Source organism: Notechis scutatus, chromosome 2, assembly GCF_049901735.1.
Source record: "Notechis scutatus isolate UNSWTSFEM ecotype Mainland chromosome 2, rNotScu1.2, whole genome shotgun sequence".
Lineage (NCBI taxonomy): Eukaryota > Metazoa > Chordata > Lepidosauria > Squamata > Elapidae > Notechis > Notechis scutatus.
In genome coordinates, this window is record NC_142010.1 from 8,721,528 (window position 1) to 8,741,699 (window position 20,172).

Genomic DNA, 20,172 nt, shown 5'->3' on the forward strand with positions numbered 1-20,172 from the left:
ACTGGAGTTTTACTACCTGTCTCTAAACATTGTCACTTCCTTCTATAAATATAATAACCTCCCCAGAGGGGAAGAGAGGGATTAGAAGGAATTTCTTTTCCAGGATCCTTAACAAACATTTTGTTTCGGGGGCCCATATTCCACCCAAGACTTTTATTCCCTCCTTTAACTGTTTCCTTTAATAGAAACCACTCTACACTTCCAAAAGGAAGGAAGGCTCAGTCATGCACACATCACCGTCAATTGTTCAAGGAGGAACAGACCACCCAGTGAGACTTAAGTACCCCTTATGTACTCACCCGGGCACTGGTGCTCTTCGCTTGGGCTACTTCCTCATTCAGCTTCTTGTTCAGGGTCGCCAACAGTTCATTTGAAGAGCAAATCCACAATCCACTTCCAGAGAAGGAGAGCTCTCTCAAACCAGCCGCTGAAATCAGCGTGGGTGCCCCACGGTCTGCAGACAGCTCACCTCCACCGGCGGCAATTTGGATGTCTTCAAGTCCCTGTTCGGGCGCCAATTATGAGAATAATCCCAAAACACAGAGACGGTGAACAATATGAAAGAGCTTTATTATTAAGCTTTTGCGAAAGGGAATTCTGCTCATGGCAGAAGACATTTTCCCCAGGAAGGCTGGGGTTTATATACAAGTTCAAAAATACAGTGTCTGCCCCTTTCCTGGGTTCACAATCTATCCAACTACGTATCTCCCTACGCCACACCCAAATTAACACCTGTTTCCTTTTCTTTGGAAACTACCCTTGTTCTCATGGCTTTTTCTTATTACATTGTTCTCATGGCTTCCAAGCACAATGGATCATTAATGGGTTTCAGTTCAGGTCAGAATGACCCTAGCATATTTTACATTAATCTTTAAATCAAGATATACAAACCCCCACTCCAGCCAAGGAACATGACATTTCACTTTTAAAAAATAACAAGTTACAAAACATAATTTGTTTGTTAGATAGTTATATAACTGTCCATTCCATTCCATTCTATTCTATTCTATTCCATTCTAGAAGGTGACATCTCAAACAAAGAGGGAGTCCCTTCTGTTCTATATTTTCTCAGGTATAACTTGCAATAATTAGATTAAACCTTTAATTGTTAACATGCGAGCTCCCATGGCTGCTGTCTCTTCTGCATTCTCAACCTTGGGAAAAAGAGAGAAAGAAAGTGGGAGTCAGCCAAACTTGGTTGGTGAAGATCTACTTAACAGCGCAGAAACTGGCCTCATTAATGCTTTTGGCGCTCTCCCAAGAAAAGAACAAGACAACATATTAGTCAAATTAGAAAATTTAAAGAAATCCTTGTTGGTCATAATGGACACTGCTGAGCCACTTATAGAGCTGGTCTCCCCAATAAAGGAGCCTCTTCCTTCTCCCCCAGAGGGCAAGGGATTGCATGAATATGAGATGGAAAACAGAAGCCAAGATACATAGGGACCACTAGAGGCTCCAGTAGAGATGGAGATACGATCATCCTTATGTGAATATCCTATGACACCATCAGTACCACATCAAGAGATCGGGAGAGGGCCCACAACAGTACCATCATCTCAAAGTCGAATGAAGCATGATCTAATAACTCTTTGCCCTACACCTAGAGAAGAGGCACCGGAATGGCAAGCTCTGTTAGCTGGTGCTAAAACCTGTTACTCTGAACAATTTTCTCAGGCCGGGCAATGCAGGACTGTGTGCAAACGGATAATCGCACCTGGAACCTGGGACTCTAGGAGATTGGCTGGGAAGAATATAAGTTAACGAGCAACGTTGGAAGTGTGTGTGTGTTTCAGGTGGGGGGAGAGAGAAAGAGAGGGAAGAGACAAAGGAAGGAAGGAAGGAAGGAAGGAAGGAAGGAAGGAAGGAAGGAAGGAAGGAAGGAAGGAAAAGAAAGGAAGTGAAAGGAAGAAAGGGGATGAAAGGAAGGGACAGAAAGAAAAAGAAAGAAAGACAGAAAGAAAGAAAGAGAAAGAAAGAAAGAAAGAAAGAAGAAAGAAGAAAGAAAGAAAGAAAGAAAGAAAGAAGAAAGAAAGAAAGAAAGAAAGAAAGAAAGAAAGAAAGAAAGAAAGAAAGAAAGAAAGAAAGAAAGAAAGAAAGAAAGAAAATTGGTTACAGAACGATAGCTGTCAATTTGTACCAATTTTTGGAGATAGAACAATCTCTGGGAAATGATATTTACACACATACTTATTGGCTCAGTACTATTTTTTTTATATATGGTAAATAGTGATGTCTATTGCTGGTCTAAGACCATAATAAACTTATATTTTTCTTCTTTATTTATTTCCTAGTATGATTTGATTGCTTATTAGTAACCTATGACTACCACTAAGTGTTGTATCTTATGATTCTTGATGAATGTATTTTATTTTTTCTTTATGTACACTGAGAGCATATGCACCAAAGACAAATTCCCTGTGTATCAAATCACACTTGGCCAATAAAGAATTCTATCTATCTACCGTATATATTTGATGATAACCCTTTGAAGAGCTGAGAATTTGTGACTGACCTAAGTCAACAAGTGAATTTAATGATTGAATGGATACTGGAACTGAATATCTGAATTGATGTTAGAGATTATTCTAGCATATTGGCATGTTTGCTTTTTCATTGTAATGTACACTTTTGCACATCTTCTGCAAACCTTTTATAAACAATAAAAGCTACATTTTCATTTGAATCTTACAGACAAAGATGATACCAGAAGATCACATCGGACAACTGAGAATAACAAGCAATATTGAAAACCAAAGCAGATTGAGGCAGAAATAAAAATATTCTCCATTTCCTGCAGAGGAACCACACAATTCTTCTCCTTCCACAGCAGTTGAAAGACAAAGGAAAGAAGATCAATGAGAGATTTTGAGCTGGAAAAATAGAATATGTGGAACTCAAGGACATAATACACAAAAAAGGCAAGGGCGATTATTTTTCCATTCAGAAAAAGAGGAAAATATCTGGAAATGAGTGGGGAGGAAAAAGTTAATTGGATTGGCACATAGGGCAGACAGTAATACAGGTGTTGCCCTGTGAGGGAGAAAAGGGCTTAAATCAAAGCACCACTAAACAAGAGATCACATATATTTTTGACCTTCTCAAGAATATCAGTGGTAAGAAAGCTCAATAGTTGTGCCTATTATGGAGAAAGCAGACTTCAAATCGCAAGTGATTAAGCAGGGAAGAATCCACTCTGGTAAAAAGCACATACAAATTATCTGAATGTGGCAAAAGCTTTTGTTAGAACAGATCCTTTTGGTTCGCGGAAGAACCCACCCAGAAGAAATGCCCTACAAGTGCTTCCAATGTGGTAAACCCTTTAAGAAAAATGGCAACTTGGTGATACATCTGAGGACTCACAGCAGCGAGAAGCTGTATGACTGTCCAGATTGTGGGAAACATTTCATTGGATATTTCCACTTTGTGAGACACCTGAGGACTCACACAGGAGAGAAACCTTTTGAATGTCCTGATTGTGGAAAGAGTTTCAGTTACAATTCCCAATTGGTAAGTCATCAGATAACTCACACAGGAGAGAAACCCTTTGAATGTCGTCTTTGTGGGAAAAGTTTCAGTCAGAACTCCAGTCTGCTGAATCATCAGAGGACTCACACAGGAGAGAAACCTTTTGAATGTCCTGTTTGTGGGAAAAGTTTCAGTCGGAATTCTCATCTGACAGAACACCAGAGGACACACACAGGAGAGAAACCTTTTGAATGTCCTGTATGTGGGAAAGGTTTCAGCCAGAATTCCAACCTGGTAACACATCAGAGGATTCACACAGGAGAAAAACCCTTTGAATGTCCTCTTTGTGGGAAAAGTTTCAGACAGAATTATGACTTGGTGATACACCAGAGGACTCACACAGGAGAGAAACCCTTTGAATGTCCTATTTGTAGGAAACGTTTCAGCCAGAATTCCAACTTGGTAACACATCAGAGGAGTCACGCAGGAGAAAAACCCTTTGAATGTCCTGTTTGTGGGAAACGTTTCAGTCAGAATTCTGACCTGCTGAAACACCAGAGGACTCACCCAGGAGAGAAGCCCTATGAATGTCCTGACTGTGGGAAAGGTTTCAGGCAGAATTCTCTCCTGGCAAAACACCAAAGGACTCACACAGGAGAGAAACCTTTTGAATGTCCTCTTTGTGGGAAAAAATTCAGGCAGAATTCTCGCCTAGTGAACCATCAGAGGACTCACACAAGAGAAAAACCCTTTGAATGTCCTCTTTGTGGGAAAAGTTTCAGTCAGAATTCTTATCTGGTGAAACACCAGAGGACTCACACAGGAGAGAAGCCCTTTGAATGTTCTGTTTGCGGGAAAAGTTTCAGTCAAAGTTCCAGCCTGGTGAAACACCAAAGGACTCACACAGGAGAGAAACCCTTTGAATGTCCTGTTTGCGGGAAAAGTTTCAGTCAGAATTCCAGCCTGGTGAAACACCAGAGGACTCACACAGGAGAGAAACCCTTTGAATGTCCTCTTTGCGGAAAAAGTTTCAGTCAGAATTCCACTCTGGTGAGCCATCAGAGGACTCACAAAGGAGCGAAACCCTTTTAATATTCTGATTATGGGAAGAGTTTCAGTCGGAATTCCTGACTGCTGAATCATCAGAGGATTGACCCAAGAGAGAAACTGTTTGCATGTGTAGAATATGGGAAAGTTTCAATGGGAATTCTGACCCTGTGAAACACCAGAGGACTCACACAGGAGAGAAACCTTTTGAGCAACCTGCTTGTGGGTATATTTCAGTCAGAATTCAAACCTGGCGATATACCGGAGGACTCTTAGAGACTAATCTGACTGTGGATGTTGCTACTGGCATAAAGTTCCTTATTGCCCAAATGGAAATCCAATTGAGGGAAAAGTTGATGAGTTTATAAAAGGCTTTAATTTCATTTCTCATCTCTCATTAGGAATGTAGGTAAAAACATACCTCAGAATTAGACTTGTAAGTGGAGAAAAAAGGAAAATGGAAAAGGGCTAACTACCAGTTTCTCGTTATCAGCAGCAATTTCATTTTTGCAGAAGTAGTGGAATTCCTGTAAAAGTCTTTTGGGTGGTATCTTTTGTATATTGGTTATGGAATTCCCACACATGGAATTTCCTCCTTCTACCTTGGTGTCCTCCATATTTTGAGCCCCAGAATTCCCCAGCCACCATAGAAGTAGTCCTCTACATACAACTGTAATGGGGCCTACCAGTTTCGGTTACATGTTGCAGTGGTTGTTAAGTGAGATTGCTTAACTGCCTGTCCCCATCACCTTCTCTCCCTGATGAAGCTGTTAAACAAATGTTCAAGTTGTTAAGCAGAACAGTGACCACCTCAGGGTTGTGGGAATCACTTGGAGGCCTAGCCTCCACTACCCTACCCTTTGGGTCCCCACAGGCATTTTCCTATTCCCACTGCGTCCCTGCAATTGTTAGGCCTGACTCTCAACCCACCAGGCATCACAGCCTCCTCCTTCTCCATACCTTTTGAAGATCTCTGAACCTCATGTTGGTGAAGGAAGGCAAGACACACATTTGTGGGCTTCATGACTGTGTTGTGGAAGCAGCCGTTATTTTGAATGTGCTTGGGATTCATGCCTGGGTCATGTGGCGGACTTGTGGAAGCAGTTCTATTTTCTCATGCCTGTCTCTGTGTCAAAATGGTGGCTGCTCCTGGGTCATTGAAAAAAATTAAGGAAACATTCGGTCCACTAAAGAGAGAAGATGGTAAGGAAGTAACAGGCAACACAGAGAAAGCAGATCTGCTTAACTCATTCTTTGCATCCCTCTTCACGCAAAAAGAAACTATAGCTCAACCCACCAAAAACATAACTGTAAAAGACAGACCAGAAATAGAAGTTAAAATAAGCAAAAAAATAGGAAGAGAACACCTGTCCGATCTTGATGAAAATAAATCACCGGGGCCTGATGGATTACATCCCAGAGTTTTAAAGGAGCTGGCAGAGGTCATCTCTAAACCACTGCACCATATCTTCCAAAAATCCTGGAGCACCGGGGAAGTACCAGAGAACTGGAAAAGAACTGATGTGGTTCCCATCTTCAAAAAAGGGAAAAAAACAGACCCAGGAAACTATAGACCAATCAGCCTAACATCAATATCCGGGAAGATACTGGAAAAGATAATTAAAAAAATCTGCCAACATCTAGAAACAAGTAAAGTAATAACTAGCAGTCAGCACAGGTTTATTAAAAACAGATCATGCCATTTCATTCTTCAACACAGTGACAAAATTAGTAGACCAGCAAAATACTGTGGACATAATATATTTAGATTTCAGCAAGGCATTCGACAAAGTAGACCACAACCTACTTCTTAGTAAGCTAGAAAAAAGTGGAATAGATAGCACCACCACTAGATGGATTCACAACTGTCTGGCAAACCGTACTCAATGAGTAGTCCTTAATGGGTCTATGTCTACATGGAGGGAAGTAAGCTGTGGGGTGCCAGAAGGTTCCGTCTTAGGCCCAGTACTTTTTTTTTTTTAAACAAGTTTTATTTTCAAGACAAACAATACATAAATACACATAAACACAAAACATAAAAGCATAAAAAATCTCTTTTCTGAAAGTTGCTTAGTCCCGGGTTAAAACTCTTGGTACAGACACAAATTCAAATTCATATTCATTTTACATACCATTTCATATCTTATTAACATTTTCAATTTTCTATATGACTTCTCTTCTCCTTTAAATTTTCTCAATTTTATTTTATTTTATTTATCTCCTCTCAATTTGTATCATAATATTTATTATTCTTTGTCTGTTCTATTCCAGCCAACCATTTATTTTTCTTCTTTAAAAAAAGAAGAAAGACTTCTCCTGTACACTATATGGAGTATGATGCCTTTATCTCTTTCCCCTATATTTATAATACTTAATATAAAACACATGACATACATTGGGATTCTGTCTGGTACATTCTAAAATTATACTATATCATCAAAAATAATACAAATCTATTCATTAGTATTGATATTCATTCATATCTTAAACGTTTAACTCATTGCTTTTCAATTAAATCACATACTTTTATGGGAGCCCTATTTTCCATAATTATCCCCCCCCCCCCCACATCACATATTATAGCTCAATATTTCATTAAAATGTTCCTCCTTCTACTTCAAATCTCATTTCACAAAAAAATTCACTAGTATACCATATTCTAATCATTAATATTAACAATCATTTATATCTTAAACATTTTATCCATTTCAATTAAATATCATACCTTTGTGGGAACACTTATGCTTTCCAAAGATTATTACACCCCCCCCCCCACATCACAATCTTGAATCATGTTTCATTACAGTACTCCCTTTTTCTTAACCAAAAATTTCACTAATTTATGTTAAATATTTTATCACATTTTAAGTTACATATTATTTCTAATTTTCTATGATTACTTCTAAATACAAGTATAAAAATGCAGTCTTATGTACCTTTCTAGAATCCCTTTAACAATAAGATTTATCCATTATCTCTAAAAAACTTTTGCTTCTTAACATCTTGCTCCCCACCATTAGGACTTCTCATCCCTTCCTTTCTCTCTTGCTTCTTCTTCTCCTTGTCCTCTTTAACCCCTTGTCTCTCCACCTCCCTTTTATTCTGCTTTCCCCCTTTCTGTTGTTTCTTAACAAAACACTGTGGACATAATATATTTAAATTTCAGCAAGGCATTCGACAAAGTAGACCACAACCTACTTCTTAGTAAGCTAGAAAAAAGTGGGATAGCACCACCACTAGATGGACTCACAACTGTCTGGCAAACCGTACTCAATGAGTAGTCCTTAATGGGTCTAAGTCTATATATCTTTGTTTGATTATTACTAATAAAACTTTTTCTTAAAATTTAAGTTGAGCACAATAAGACAACAGTTGTGTCTTATTCCCCCAAATCATAAAAGCTCTTGGTCAATCCATTTGCCAAATGGTTTTCCAGTTAGATATGATAGATCCATTCTCCAGTCTTCTTAAGAAAGCCCAGTTCATCATTCACTGAGTCTATTAGCTCCAAATATGTAGGAGCCACATCCGTTTCAGCCTTCTCCAAACGAAACTGCAGTTTCCAAACCATGTTGAGGGGTCTTTTAAGAATCGACTGTGATCCCCATGGGAGCTTCTTGGGAAGAGCTCAGGCTCACAAAGCCATTCATTTGTGTGCGCTCATAATCCCAAACTCCTCCATGAGTCCCAGAGGAAGGGGACCTCCCAGAGCAGAAATGTTTTTTCTCACCAGGATCCTTTCCTGGGTGTAATGGGGACAGTCCTCCATCAGAAAATTATGCAGAAAATTTCCAAATGAAATCAGAGAAACTGAGGCAAAATTGTAGTTTTGTATAAATGAATACATTTAACATATTTACAGCAAACAAGATGGTCAGGAACACACAAACATCCTGAGGTAAATCCAAATAGGATACAGAGCAGAGAGAGAGAGAAAGCGGGAAAAATGGGAAACTCCCCCTTTACACCCACAGCAACCAATCATAGCTTAGATTGCCTCATGCAGGAGCCAGCACTCTCCAACCAATCAACTTAGAGCTGCCTGTTCTTGCCCATTGTACAATTTTACTGTTTCAGCTACTAAATGTAATATCCTAACACTCCTCCAAGGCCTTTCAAAAACAGTAATTTTGTGTCTAAGTCTTATCCATTCCCTCACCCATGTTAATACAACTGCTTGATAATAAAGCTCCCAATCTGGTAGCCCAAAGCCCCCATTATTTTTAATCTTTCTCCCTCTCCCCCTCCTTCCCTCCCTCCCTGTAGGAAACCTAACCAAAAGGGTCTGAGTGTTTAAGGTTGCAGATCCCTGGTCTAGTCTAACAGAGAGAAGGACTGGGGTTACATCATAGCAGTCTTTCAATATTTGAGGGGCTCAAACAGAAAAAAAGGAGATGGACCAAAGCCCCTCAGAGGAGCACAAAGAGTAAAAGAGGGAGACTTATCAAAAAGGCATCCAACCTAGCATCAAGTAGAATTTTCCTTTCAATGAGAACAATCAGTGGAAATGCTTTGCCTGTAGAAATTGTGGGTGCTGCATCAATGGGTTTTTTAAAGAGGAGATTGGACAGCCATTTGGAACAGTATAATATCTCCTGCTTGGAGAGTTGGTCTCTTCCAACACTATGTAATTCTGTAAGAACTTCAGAAACATTTAGGGCTCAGCTTTTAGCTAATCTTTACAACCTACTTTAGTGTCACTTTTCACTATTGCACGTGGATCAATTGCAAAGATAGGTTGCAAGGACTGGAAAATGACTTGGTAGCAATTTAATCAGTGAAACATCTTATAAATATGTAAATACAAGCCTGTATTTTTGCCTCTTATCAGTGACTAGAAAGCCCTTAGTAGGCTTCTGTGGTTGAGCATAAAGGAGTTAAAACCATTGGGTACTGCACTGCTAGAAAGGATGGGAGATGAGCTTTTTCTTCCGGATCACTCCTGGGAGGAAGGTGGTGTGCAGAGTGGTTTTTCTTATCTTCCCTGGGTCCAAGCAGCAGCTGGAAGGTGAGTTGAGGTCAGGTGGAGGAGAGGCTGGGAGCAAGTAGGGCTGTTGGGTTTTCTATGGGATGTGGAAGCAGAGAAGCAACCAGGCTGAAGCATATCAGCTGCTGCTACATGTTCCTTTCCTCCCCAGATTTTGAGTCCACTGGTGCTCCATGCTTTAACAGTGGTGGCTGCAATTTTCTGCTGGTGGGGAGATTTTAAAAATCCTCCTTCAAGTTAAGATTAATTCCTTGGGAACAGCTTCCCTCCAAAAGTTGTGAGTTCTTCATCACTGGAGGGTTTAAAAAAGAGACAGGACAGCAATTAATCAGGAATGATATAAAGCAGGGGTGGGCAAACTACGGCCCGCGGGACACATCCGGCCCGTTGGTCATTTTAATACGGCCCGCCTCTGAAAAAAAATATTCCCCTCTGAAAAAAAAATTGGGGCCGGCCAAAAGAGACCCCGCGCCGCGCGCCAAAAAATTGCACACACAACACGGAGCTGGGCAGCCGCTTCCCTGGTAGCGGGGCCAAGGCCACCGCCCGGGGAACGCCCACTGCTTTCCCTCGCCAGGGCTGGGCGGTGGCGTGTTGCCCTGCGCTGCGTGGCCCCCGCCTGGCAGCGTGCTTCTCAGCTGGTCTCCTCCTCCTCGGCCATACAGAACAAACAGGCAGAGAAGGAGGAGACCAGCCGGCTGGTTGGGGGAAGCTTTCTGCGCCGAAAGAGGCAGCTACTAATCTCCGGCTTTGCTCCGCTTCTCCAATGGTCCGGCACCACCCTGTTCTTCTTGTGCTGCGAAAGAGGCGGCTAATGATCTCCGGCTCCGCTCTGCTTCTCCAACATCCGGCGCCACCCTGTTCTGTGTCAGGCCCAGCAAGTCCGAGCAGCCGGCGCACAGAACAGGGCAGCGCCGGATGTTGGAGAAGCAGAGTGGAGCCAGAGATCATTAGCCGCCTCTTTCGCAGCACAAGAAGCCTCCCCCAACTGGCCAGGTGCTCTCCTCCTTCTCTGCCTCCTTCTCTGCCTCTCCCCTCTTGCTCCTCACAGTTGCCCTGAGCTGGTGCGGTTCTTTACTTGGGCAGCCAGACGCCCGCAGCAGCAACAGGCAGTTCTGCCCGGGCTCTGCTCAGGTGTCCGGCTGGGGCTGTCAGGAGTTGCTACCGCCGGTGCAGCTCCGCGCGGCTCCAGTCCCGCGTTGCCTTGGGAAGGGAAAGGCAAAACCAGGAGCCGCTGAGCCTGAACCTCTGGTGCCGCTGCTGCCGTTGCAAAGCACCGCCGCGGCTCTTCCTTTTTGCCTTTCCCTTCCCGAGGCAACGTGGGACTGGAGCCGCGTGGAGCCGTGCCGGCAGTAGCAACTCCTGACTCAGGGGGCCTCCGAGGGGAGGGGAAGGAGGAGAAGAAGGGGGGAAGGGGGGGGCGATTCCCAAAAAATCTTATGCTGACCCGGCCCGTCTGTCAAATTTTAAAAGTGAATGCGGCCCCCCGAGCCAAAAAGTTTGCCCACCCCTGATATAAAGTCTCCTGCCTGAGTAGGGATTGGACTAGACCTCCAAGGTCCCTTTCAACTCAGTTATTCTCTTATGGACCAGCCTTTTTCTTGGCAACAATATCGGACTGATCTTCCTCTGCTCTCTTCTGAGGTTTTTTTTGAACTTCCATGTTTGCCCAACAAGCATGGTATTTCCTATTCGTGCCCCATCCATGTATTAACCTGGTTCAACTGTGCTTAACCTAGCACTTTGTAATATATATATATATAGAGAGAGAGAGAGGACTTTTTGGGATGTTCAGTTGTATAGTTAGTCCTCACTCACCATCCTAACAGTGAGGACATTAACCTGTAGAACAGCTGGCCTTCAGACCTTGTGGGTGCTTCATCACTGGACATTTTGAAGAAGACACTTGTCTAAAATGGTGTAGGATCTCCTGTTTGAGCAGAGGGATGGACTACTAGACCTTCAAGGTCCCTTCCAGGTCTATTCTGATTCTGAATACTTTAGAATAGAGGGGAATTCATAAACGACTCAATGACTGCAAAGTGGCCAGTCCTGTGGCTGCAAAACAAGCCCGAATGATCAGGCCTTCATCACTGTGCTTGATGGTTGGTGTGAGATCTTTGTGTTGATATGTTTTGTTTTGTTTTGTTTTGCTTTCATCAAAATGGCACTGTGCATTGTGGCCAAACATCTGCACTTTAGTCTCATCTAAAGGACATTGTTCCATAACTCTTCTGATTTGTTCAAATGCAAATTTGGAAATCTAAGTGTTGCTGCCATGTCCTTTTTAGAAATCAGAGGCTTTCTCCCGGCAACCCTTCCAAACGAATCATACTTGTCCAGTCCTTTTCTAATTTTACTGTCATGAACTTTAACACTTAATACGCTAATTGAGGCCTGTAGAGCCTGAGATGTATCTTCTTTTATGTACACTGAGAGTATTTGCACAAATTCCTTGTGTGTCCAATCACACTTGGCCAATAAAGAATACTATTATTGTATTATGTAATGCTTGGATTTTTTGTAATTTCTCTAAGCATTGTGCATTCTGAACCTTCGGTGAATTTGCTTGGACATCCACTCCTGAGAAGATTGGCCAGTGTCTTGAATGTCTTCCACTTGTGAATGTGGAACGATGTAGAATGATGGAGTTTAAATTGTTTTGGAAAAGGTTGTATAACCCTTCCCAGATTGATGGGCAGCAGCAGTTGCTTCTCTAAGATCCCCGCTGATATCTTTACTCTTTGGCATCTAATTCACACCTCAGTGCTGGAGACCAGGAAACTCCTACAATTTTGGCTTTTATAGATATAGTCACACTTGATAATGATCAATTGATCATCAATTGGCATTTGATCAACAGCACTGGTTGCTACGTTGCCTTCTCATACATATGGAAGAAGTAAGAGTGTTTTTAGTTTTTCACATCTCTGTTTTCGCTTTGTTTTTGTAAAAAAATTGATATGGGTATAGTATATCATCGTTGCTCATCTGATGTTATATTTACTTATTTTTAAACTGCTAAGGATGAGATTATTTTTACTATGTTGTGATACATAAGATATAGCTCCAGGGTGTAGTTTCTTCACATAACTGTATTTTACACTATATAAAAATTATATATAATTTATAATGTTATGTATACAATAACTGTATTTTATTATTTCTTCACAAAACTGTATTTATCTATTTAGATACAGATCCGGTGTCAGCAGAGCTAAGGTGATATTCTCCACTGCCAGCTGACTTGCTGTGAGGTGTGTTTGGAACTGACGGGCTCCGAGGGGAACTCGGAGCCTGATACCAGCCATTGCTGTCTGTCTTCCACCATGATCTGCTTATGTGAGTGAGGTTCTGCAAGCCCCGGTCTCCTATATGCTGCTGCCAGCCCCAGTTGACTCCCGACTCCTTGGCCAGCCTAGGCTGCCACCACTGTGCTACTGCCATCACTGCTCTTGCCGCCACCGCCGCCGCAAGCTACAGTTGAATCCCGACTCCTTGCTGGCCTCGGCTGCCACCGCCGTGCCACTGCCCCCCTCAGCGCACATGGCCTAACTAGCTGCCCCGCCATCCCTGTCTGGCTTGCTTAGCCATGGGAGCTGCCCATGCGGCTTTCGCGGCCCAGCAAGGTTCCCCACCAACCGTCCCCAGCCTCCAGCTTCCCAGGCAAGCTGGTGGCAGAGAGGAAGGCAAGCAGGGCTGACCTTTCGCCGCTTGGGTTCCCACCAGCCTGCATCTCGCTCCCCGCCTGGATTCTCCTCAGCTGCTTGGCCTTGCCTACTAGGGGCGGGGGAGGGGGCGACCAGGGAGCACAACGCTATGGCGCCTGGGCCTGCCTCGCCCCTTCACCCGCCGGCCTATGCACTTTGGCTGAATGCGGGCCGCATTCTGTGAGAATGGTGCAAGTCAAGCCTCGTGAGAACAGATCTGCCCTGGCTGGCTCACTTTTTCCTCTGGCACCAGCCACAGGACAAAGGTAAGTTTGCATTTTGCAGGCAGTTGAGATGCCAGCGGGGTGGGAACTTGAGGGAGTGGAAGAAGTCCCGACCCCTTTGTTGGACCCGGAAACCTTGCCTGCCGGGCAATGCAGGACCGGGTGCAAACGGATAATCGTACCTGGTCCCTGGGACTCTAGGAGACTGTCCGGGAAGAACATAAGTTAACGAGCAACATTGGAAGTGTGTGTGTGTGTGTGTGTGTTTCAGGTGCGGGGAGAGAGAAAGAGAGGGAAGAGACAAGGAAAGGAAGGAAGGAAGGAAAGAAGGAAGGAAGGAAGGAAGGAAGGAAGGAAGGAAGGAAGGAAGGAAGGAAGGAAGGAAGGAAGGAAGGAAGAGAAAGGAAGAAAGGGGATGAAAGGAAGGGACAGAAATAAAAAGAAAGAAAGAAAATTGGTTACAGAACGATAGCTGTCAATTTGTGCCAATTTTTGGAGATAGAACAATCTCTGGGGAAATGATATTTACACACATACTTATTGGCTCAGTACTATTTTTTTTATATATGGTAAATAGTGATGTCTATTGCTGGTCTAAGACCATAATAAACTTATATTTTTCTTCTTTGTTTCCTGGTATGATTTGATTGCTTATTAGTAACCTATGACTACCAGTAAGTATCTTATGATTCTTGATGAATGCATTTTATTTTTTCTTTATGTACACTAAGAGCATATGCACCAAAGACAAATTCCCTGTGTTTCAAATCATACTTGGCCAATAAAGAATTCTATCTATCTACCGTATATATTTGATGATAACCCTTTGCAGAGCTGAGAATTTGTGACTGACCTAAGTCAACAAGTGAATTTAATCATTGAATGGATATTGGAACTGAATATCTTGATGTTAGAGATTATTCTAGCATATTGGCATGTTTGCTTTTTCATTGTAATGTAAATTTTTCACATCTTCTGCAACCCTTTTATAAACAATAAAAGCTACATTTTCATTTGAATCTTACAGACAAAGATGATACCAGAAGACCACATCGGACAACTGAGAATAAGAAGCAATATTGAAAACCAAAGCAGATTGAGGCAGAAATAAAAATATTCTCCATTTCCTTCAGAAGAACCACACAATTCTTCTCCTTCCACAGCAGTTGATAGACAAAGGAAAGAAGATCAATGAGAGATTTTGAGCTGGAAAAAGTAGAATATGTGGAACTCAAGGACATAATACACAAAAAAGGCAAGGGCGATTATTTTTCCATTCAGAAAAAGAGGAAAATATCTGGAAGTGAATGGGGAGGAAAAGGTTAATTGGACTGGCACATAGGGCAGACAGTAATACAGGCATTGCCCTGTGAGGGAGAACAGGGCTTAAATCAAAGCACCACTAAACAAGGGATCACATATATTTTTGACCTGCTCAAGAATATCAGTGTTAAGAAAGCTCAATAGTTGTGCCTATTACGGAGAAAGCAGACTTCAAATCGCAAGTGATTAAGCAGGGAAGAATCCACTCTGGTGAAAAGCACATACAAATTTTCTGAATGTTGCAAAAGCTTTTGTTAGAACAGATCCTTTGGGTTCGCAGAAGAACCCATCCAGAAGAGATGCCCTACAAGTGCTTCCAATGTGGTAAACCCTTTAAGAAAAATGGCAACTTGTTGATACATCTGAGGACTCACAGCAGCGAGAAGCTGTATGACTGTCCAGATTGTGGGAAACATTTCATTGGATATTTCCACTTCGTGAGACACCTGAGGACTCACACAGGAGAGAAACCTTTTGAATGTCCTGATTGTGGAAAGAGTTTCAGTTACAATTCCCAACTGGTAAGTCATCAGATAACTCACACAGGAGAGAAACCCTTTGAATGTCGTCTTTGTGGAAAAAGTTTCAGTCAGAACTCCAGTCTGCTGAATCATCAGAGGACTCACACAGGAGAGAAACCTTTTGAATGTCCTGTTTGTGGGAAAAGTTTCAGCCAGAATTCCAGCTTGGTAACACATCAGAGGAGTCACACAGGAGAAAAACCCTTTGAATGTCCTGTATGTGGGAAAGGTTTCAGCCAGAATTCCAACCTGGTAACACATCAGAGGATTCACACAGGAGAAAAACCCTTTGAATGTCCTCTTTGTGGGAAAAGTTTCAGACAGAATTATGAGTTGGTGATACACCAGAGGACTCACACAGGAGAGAAACCCTTTGAATGTCCTATTTGTAGGAAAGGTTTCAGCCAGAATTCCAACTTGGTGACACATCAGAGGAGTCACGCAGGAGAAAAACCCTTTGAATGTCCTGTTTGTGGAAAATGTTTCAGTCAGAATTCTGACCTGCTGAAACACCAGAGGACTCACCCAGGAGAGAAGCCCTATGAATGTCCTGACTGTGGGAAACGTTTCAGGCAGAATTCTCTCCTGGCAAAACACCAAAGGACTCACACAGGAGAGAAACCTTTTGAATGTCCTCTTTGTGGGAAAAAATTCAGGCAGAATTCTCGCCTAATGAACCATCAGAGGACTCACACAAGAGAAAAACCCTTTGAATGTCCTCTTTGTGGGAAAAGTTTCAGTCAGAATTCTTACCTGGTGAAACATCAGAGGACTCATACAGGAGAGAAGCCCTTTGAATGTTCTGTTTGCGGGAAAAGTTTCAGTCAAAATTCCAGCCTGGTGAATCATCAGAGGACTCACACAGGAGAGAAACCTTTTGAATGTCCTATTTGCGGGAAAAGTTTCAGTCAGAATTCCAGCCTGGTGAAACACCAGACGACTCACACAGGAGAGAAACCCTTTGAATGTCCTGTTTGTGGGAAAAGTTTCAGTCAGAATTCCACTCTGGTGAGCCATCAGAGGACTCACAAAGGAGCGAAACCCTTTTAATATTCTGATTATGGGAACAGTTTCAGTCGGAATTCCTGACTGCTGAATCATCAGAGGATTTACCCAAGAGAGAAACTGTTTGCATGTGTAGAATATGGGAAAGTTTCAATGGGAATTCTGACCCTGTGAAACACCAGAGGGCTCACACAGGAGAGAAACCTTTTGAGCAACCTAATTGTGGGTATATTTCAGTCAGAATTCAAACCTGGCGATATACCGGAGGATTCATAGAGACTAATCTGACTGTGGATGATGCTACTGGCATAAATAGTTCCTTATTGCCCAAATGGAAATCCAATTGAGGGAAAAGTTGATGAGTTTATAAAAGGCTTTAATTTCATTTCTCATCTCTCATTAGGAATGTAGGTAAAAACATACCTCAGAATTAGACTTGTAAGTGGAGAAAAAAGGAAAAGGGCTAACTACCAGTTTCTTGTTATCAGCAGCAATTTCATTTTTGCAGAAGTAGTGGAATTCCTGAAAAAGTCTTTTGGGGTTGTATCTTTTGTATATTGGTTATGGAATTTCCACACATGGAATTTCCTTCTTCTACCTTGGTGTCCTCCATATTTTGAGCCCCAGAATTCCCCAGCCACCATAGAAGTAGTCCTCTACATACAACTGTAATGGGGCGTACCAGTTTTGGTTACATGTTGCAGTGGTTTTTAAGTGAGATTGCTTAACTACCTGTCCCCATCCCCTTCTCTCCCTCATGAAGCTGTTAAACAAATGTTCAAGTTGTTAAGCAGCACAGTGACCACCTCAGGGTTGTGGGAATCTCTTGGGAGGCCTAGCCTCCACTACCCCACCCTTTGGGTCCCCACAGGCATTTTCCTATTCCCACTGGGTCCCTGCAGTTGTTAGGCCTGACTCCCAACCCACCTCCTCCTTCTCCATACCTTTTGAAGATCTCTGAACCTCATGTTGGTGAAGGAAGGCAAGACACACATTTGTGGGCTTCATGACTGTTGTGGAAGCAGCTGTTATTTTGAATGTACTTGGGATTCATGCCTGGGTCATGTGGCAGACTTGTGGAAGCAGCTTCTATTTTCTCATGCCTGTCTCTGTGTCAAAATGGTGGCTGCTCCTGGGTCATTGAAAAAAGTTAAGGAAACAGTCGGTCCACTAAAGAGAGAAGATGGCAAGGAAGTAACAGGCAACACAGAGAAAGCAGATCTGCTTAACTCATTCTTTGCATCCTTCTTCACGCAAAAAGAAACTATAGCTCAACCCACCAAAAACATAACTGTAAAAGACAGACCAGAAATAGAAGTTAAAATAAGCAAAAAAAATAGGAAGAAAACACCTGTCCGATCTTTTTTTTTAAATAAATTTTATTTGTTTTTCAAAACAGACATAAACAAACAAAACATAAAAACATCAAGCTATCTTTCATATGTGTGCATACAGTGTGCCGGTTGGTTTACAAATTATTTTGTGCTTCCATTTCGTAGTCTTCAATTACAATTACATTGCATACAATCTCATATTGTCAATCAAAAATTAAATACCTTAGTATCATTATTAATCAATCATTTGACTATACTTTTATTCATTCATGTTTTACAAGATAACCATAGTTTACTTAATTTATTTTATAACAGTTCATCTTATCATCCCAAATCTATCCTAAAGTCATTTTATAGTTATAATTAGAAAGAAGTACATCTTTATATATTTATTATTTTCTAGAAATCTACATATTTCATTACTGTACTTTGTTATCTAACCATTGATAGAAAAGATCCCAAATTTTATAAAATTGTTTATCCTCTTGTTCTCTAATTTCAAATGTCAATCTACTCATTTCAGCACATTCCAATATTTTCTTAATGATTTCCTCCTGTGATGGAATCTTCTCATTTTTCCAGTTTTTAGCAAATACAATCCTAGCCGCTGTTAATACATTTACAATCAGGTATTTCAATTCTTTACTATATATTTCAGGTAAAATTCCCAATAAAAATATCTCTAGTTTCAAGTCTACATGTTTTTTCGTCATTTTTTCCAACCACATGTGGATTTTAGTCCAGTATTTTTTAGCATCTGCACAAGTCCACCACATATGGTAAAATGAGCCAGGTGTCTGATGACATTTCCAACATTTTTCGGATTTATTCTTGAACATTCTTGCTATTCTTGTCAGGGGGAAATGCCACCTGTAAAACATCTTATACAAATTTTCTTTATATGCTGTTGACATTGTCATTTTATAATTTTGAGACCACAATTTTTGCCATTTCTCTAAATCAATCCCATATCCAAAATTCTTCCCCCAAGCAATCATAGTTTCTTTAACTTGTTCTTCTTCTAGTTTAATTTTAATAAATATCCATACAATTTTTAATCACCTTTTCATCAGTACCTGTCAAAATCTTATCTAAATCAGTCAATTTATCATAGAAACCGTCTGTTTTAGAATCTTTATCATACTTTGAATGTATTTGCACATATGAAAACCAATTCATCTTTATACCTTGTTCCTCTAGTTTTTGCATAGATTTAAGTTCACCCTTTTCATTCAGTATTTCACCATATCTAACTGTTTGTTCTTTTTGTATATTATAGGATACGAGAATGCTTCAATAGTCGATAACCAGACTGGAATTTTCAAATAACATTGTCTTTTAACCTTCTCCCAGTTTAACCACAGAGACTCCCGTATATAATGTCTTCTAAAATACCCCTATGTTTTAGTTCCTTTGTACCATAAAAAAGCATGCCACCCCAACAACAGATCATGTCCTTCTAATGTCAACAATCTAGCATTTCTTAGTGTTATCCATTCCTTAACCCACATCAGATTTGTAGCTTGGTAGTACAATTCCCAATTAGGCAAACCAAATCCTCCTCTAATTCTAGCATCTTGCAAAAGTTTTAACTTTATTCTCGCTTTCTTACCTTGCCATATATATTTCAACACAATTTTATTTAGATCTTCAAAATAATCTTTTCCAAGCCTAATTGGAATTGTTTGAAACAAATATAAAATTCTGGGTAATATATTCATCTTGATTGTTGAGATTCTCCCTATTAGTGAGAGTTGTAAGTTTTCCCATTTCACCAGATCTAGCGCTATCTGCTGTTTAAGTTTAGTATAATTATTCTCTTTTAATGTACTACATCTTGCTGTCAAATATATCCCCAAGTACTTGATCTTATTCGTGACTTGAATTTTCAGTAGGTCTGCCTGTTCTTCCTTTTGTCTTAATAGCATATTCTTTGTCAAAATCGTTGTCTTATCTTTATTTATTTTCAAACCAGCCACCTTTCCATATGTCTCTATCTTTTCTATCAATTTTGATGCTGTTTCTAAAGGGTCTTCTAAAATGAAAACCAGATCATCCGCAAATGCTTGCAGCTTAAATTCTTCCTTTTTGATTTTCATTCCTTTTATATTCTTTTCATCACTAATATTTCTGTTTAACCCTTCCAAAGTTAACACAAACAACAAAGGTGATAGTGGGCACCCTTGTCTTGTTCCTTTTCTTATATTAATAGAGTCTGTCAGCTCTCCCTCTATCATTACCTTTGCCGTTTGCTTATATACTATAAGCTTCTATTGCTTGGATAAATTTTCTAGCGAAACCCAACTGTTCCAACAGTAATAACATGAATCGCCAATTCACATTGTCAAATGCCTTCTGTGCATCTAGAAATATCAGAGCCATTTGTTTTTCAGGATGTGCCTTGTAGTGTTCCAAGGTGTCCAAGATTACTCTCATATTGTCTTTAATTTGTCTCTTTGGCAGAAATCCATTTTGATCAGGATGGATAAAATTATTTAAATATTTTTTTAGTCTTTCTGCCAATATTGAAGCAAAGATTTTGTAATCTGCATT

At 41.0% G+C, this 20,172-nt stretch overlaps 3 protein-coding genes and 1 long non-coding RNA gene across 9 annotated transcripts in view; 3 read left to right on the forward strand and 1 right to left on the reverse strand.

Moving 5' to 3' along the window:
- Positions 1-4,898, forward strand: part of LOC113427233 (uncharacterized) — a 47,247-nt gene extending 42,349 nt beyond the window's left edge. The window contains exon 2 of the mRNA XM_087953224.1: positions 2,695-4,898. Coding sequence (XP_087809350.1) covers positions 3,226-4,560 — 1,335 coding nt within the window. The 5' untranslated portion in view covers positions 2,695-3,225 and the 3' untranslated portion in view covers positions 4,561-4,898. The remainder of the gene's footprint in view (positions 1-2,694) is intronic.
- The window catches only part of LOC113432086 (uncharacterized), a 110,475-nt gene that overhangs the window by 42,350 nt on the left and 47,953 nt on the right, over positions 1-20,172 (forward strand). The window contains exon 1 of one of the 4 annotated variants that reach the window (XM_087953090.1): positions 9,449-9,523. The exons of 2 other annotated variants lie outside the window; for them this stretch is intronic. The gene's annotated coding sequence lies outside the window, so the exon portion shown is untranslated. Of the gene's footprint in view, positions 1-9,448; positions 9,524-12,794; positions 12,845-20,172 lie in introns of those variants that run through there. One more of the 4 variants, XM_087953088.1, reaches the window with a different exon arrangement.
- LOC148131704 (uncharacterized) lies at positions 349-13,432 on the reverse strand. Its single transcript, XR_015747123.1, has 3 exons — positions 13,207-13,432; positions 5,476-5,664; positions 349-1,154 (listed from the first exon to the last, which is right to left on the reverse strand). It is a non-coding gene; the product is annotated as an uncharacterized LOC148131704 (long non-coding RNA).
- On the forward strand, positions 9,455-17,208 carry LOC148131705 (uncharacterized). Of its 3 annotated transcripts, XR_015747072.1 has the most exons (3): positions 12,708-12,844; positions 14,464-16,432; positions 16,484-17,208. XR_015747072.1 is itself a non-coding variant. In XM_087953227.1 (2 exons), the coding sequence occupies exon 2, from the start codon at positions 14,996-14,998 to the stop codon at positions 16,328-16,330; it is 1,335 nt and encodes a 444-aa protein (XP_087809353.1). In that variant the 5' UTR covers positions 9,455-9,523; positions 14,464-14,995; the 3' UTR covers positions 16,331-17,208. The 3 variants fall into 3 exon arrangements, 2 of the variants coding, with proteins under 2 accessions (XP_087809353.1, XP_087809352.1); XM_087953227.1 differs by lacking the exon at positions 12,708-12,844 and adding an exon at positions 9,455-9,523 and having other exon boundaries at positions 14,464-17,208; XM_087953226.1 differs by having other exon boundaries at positions 14,464-17,208.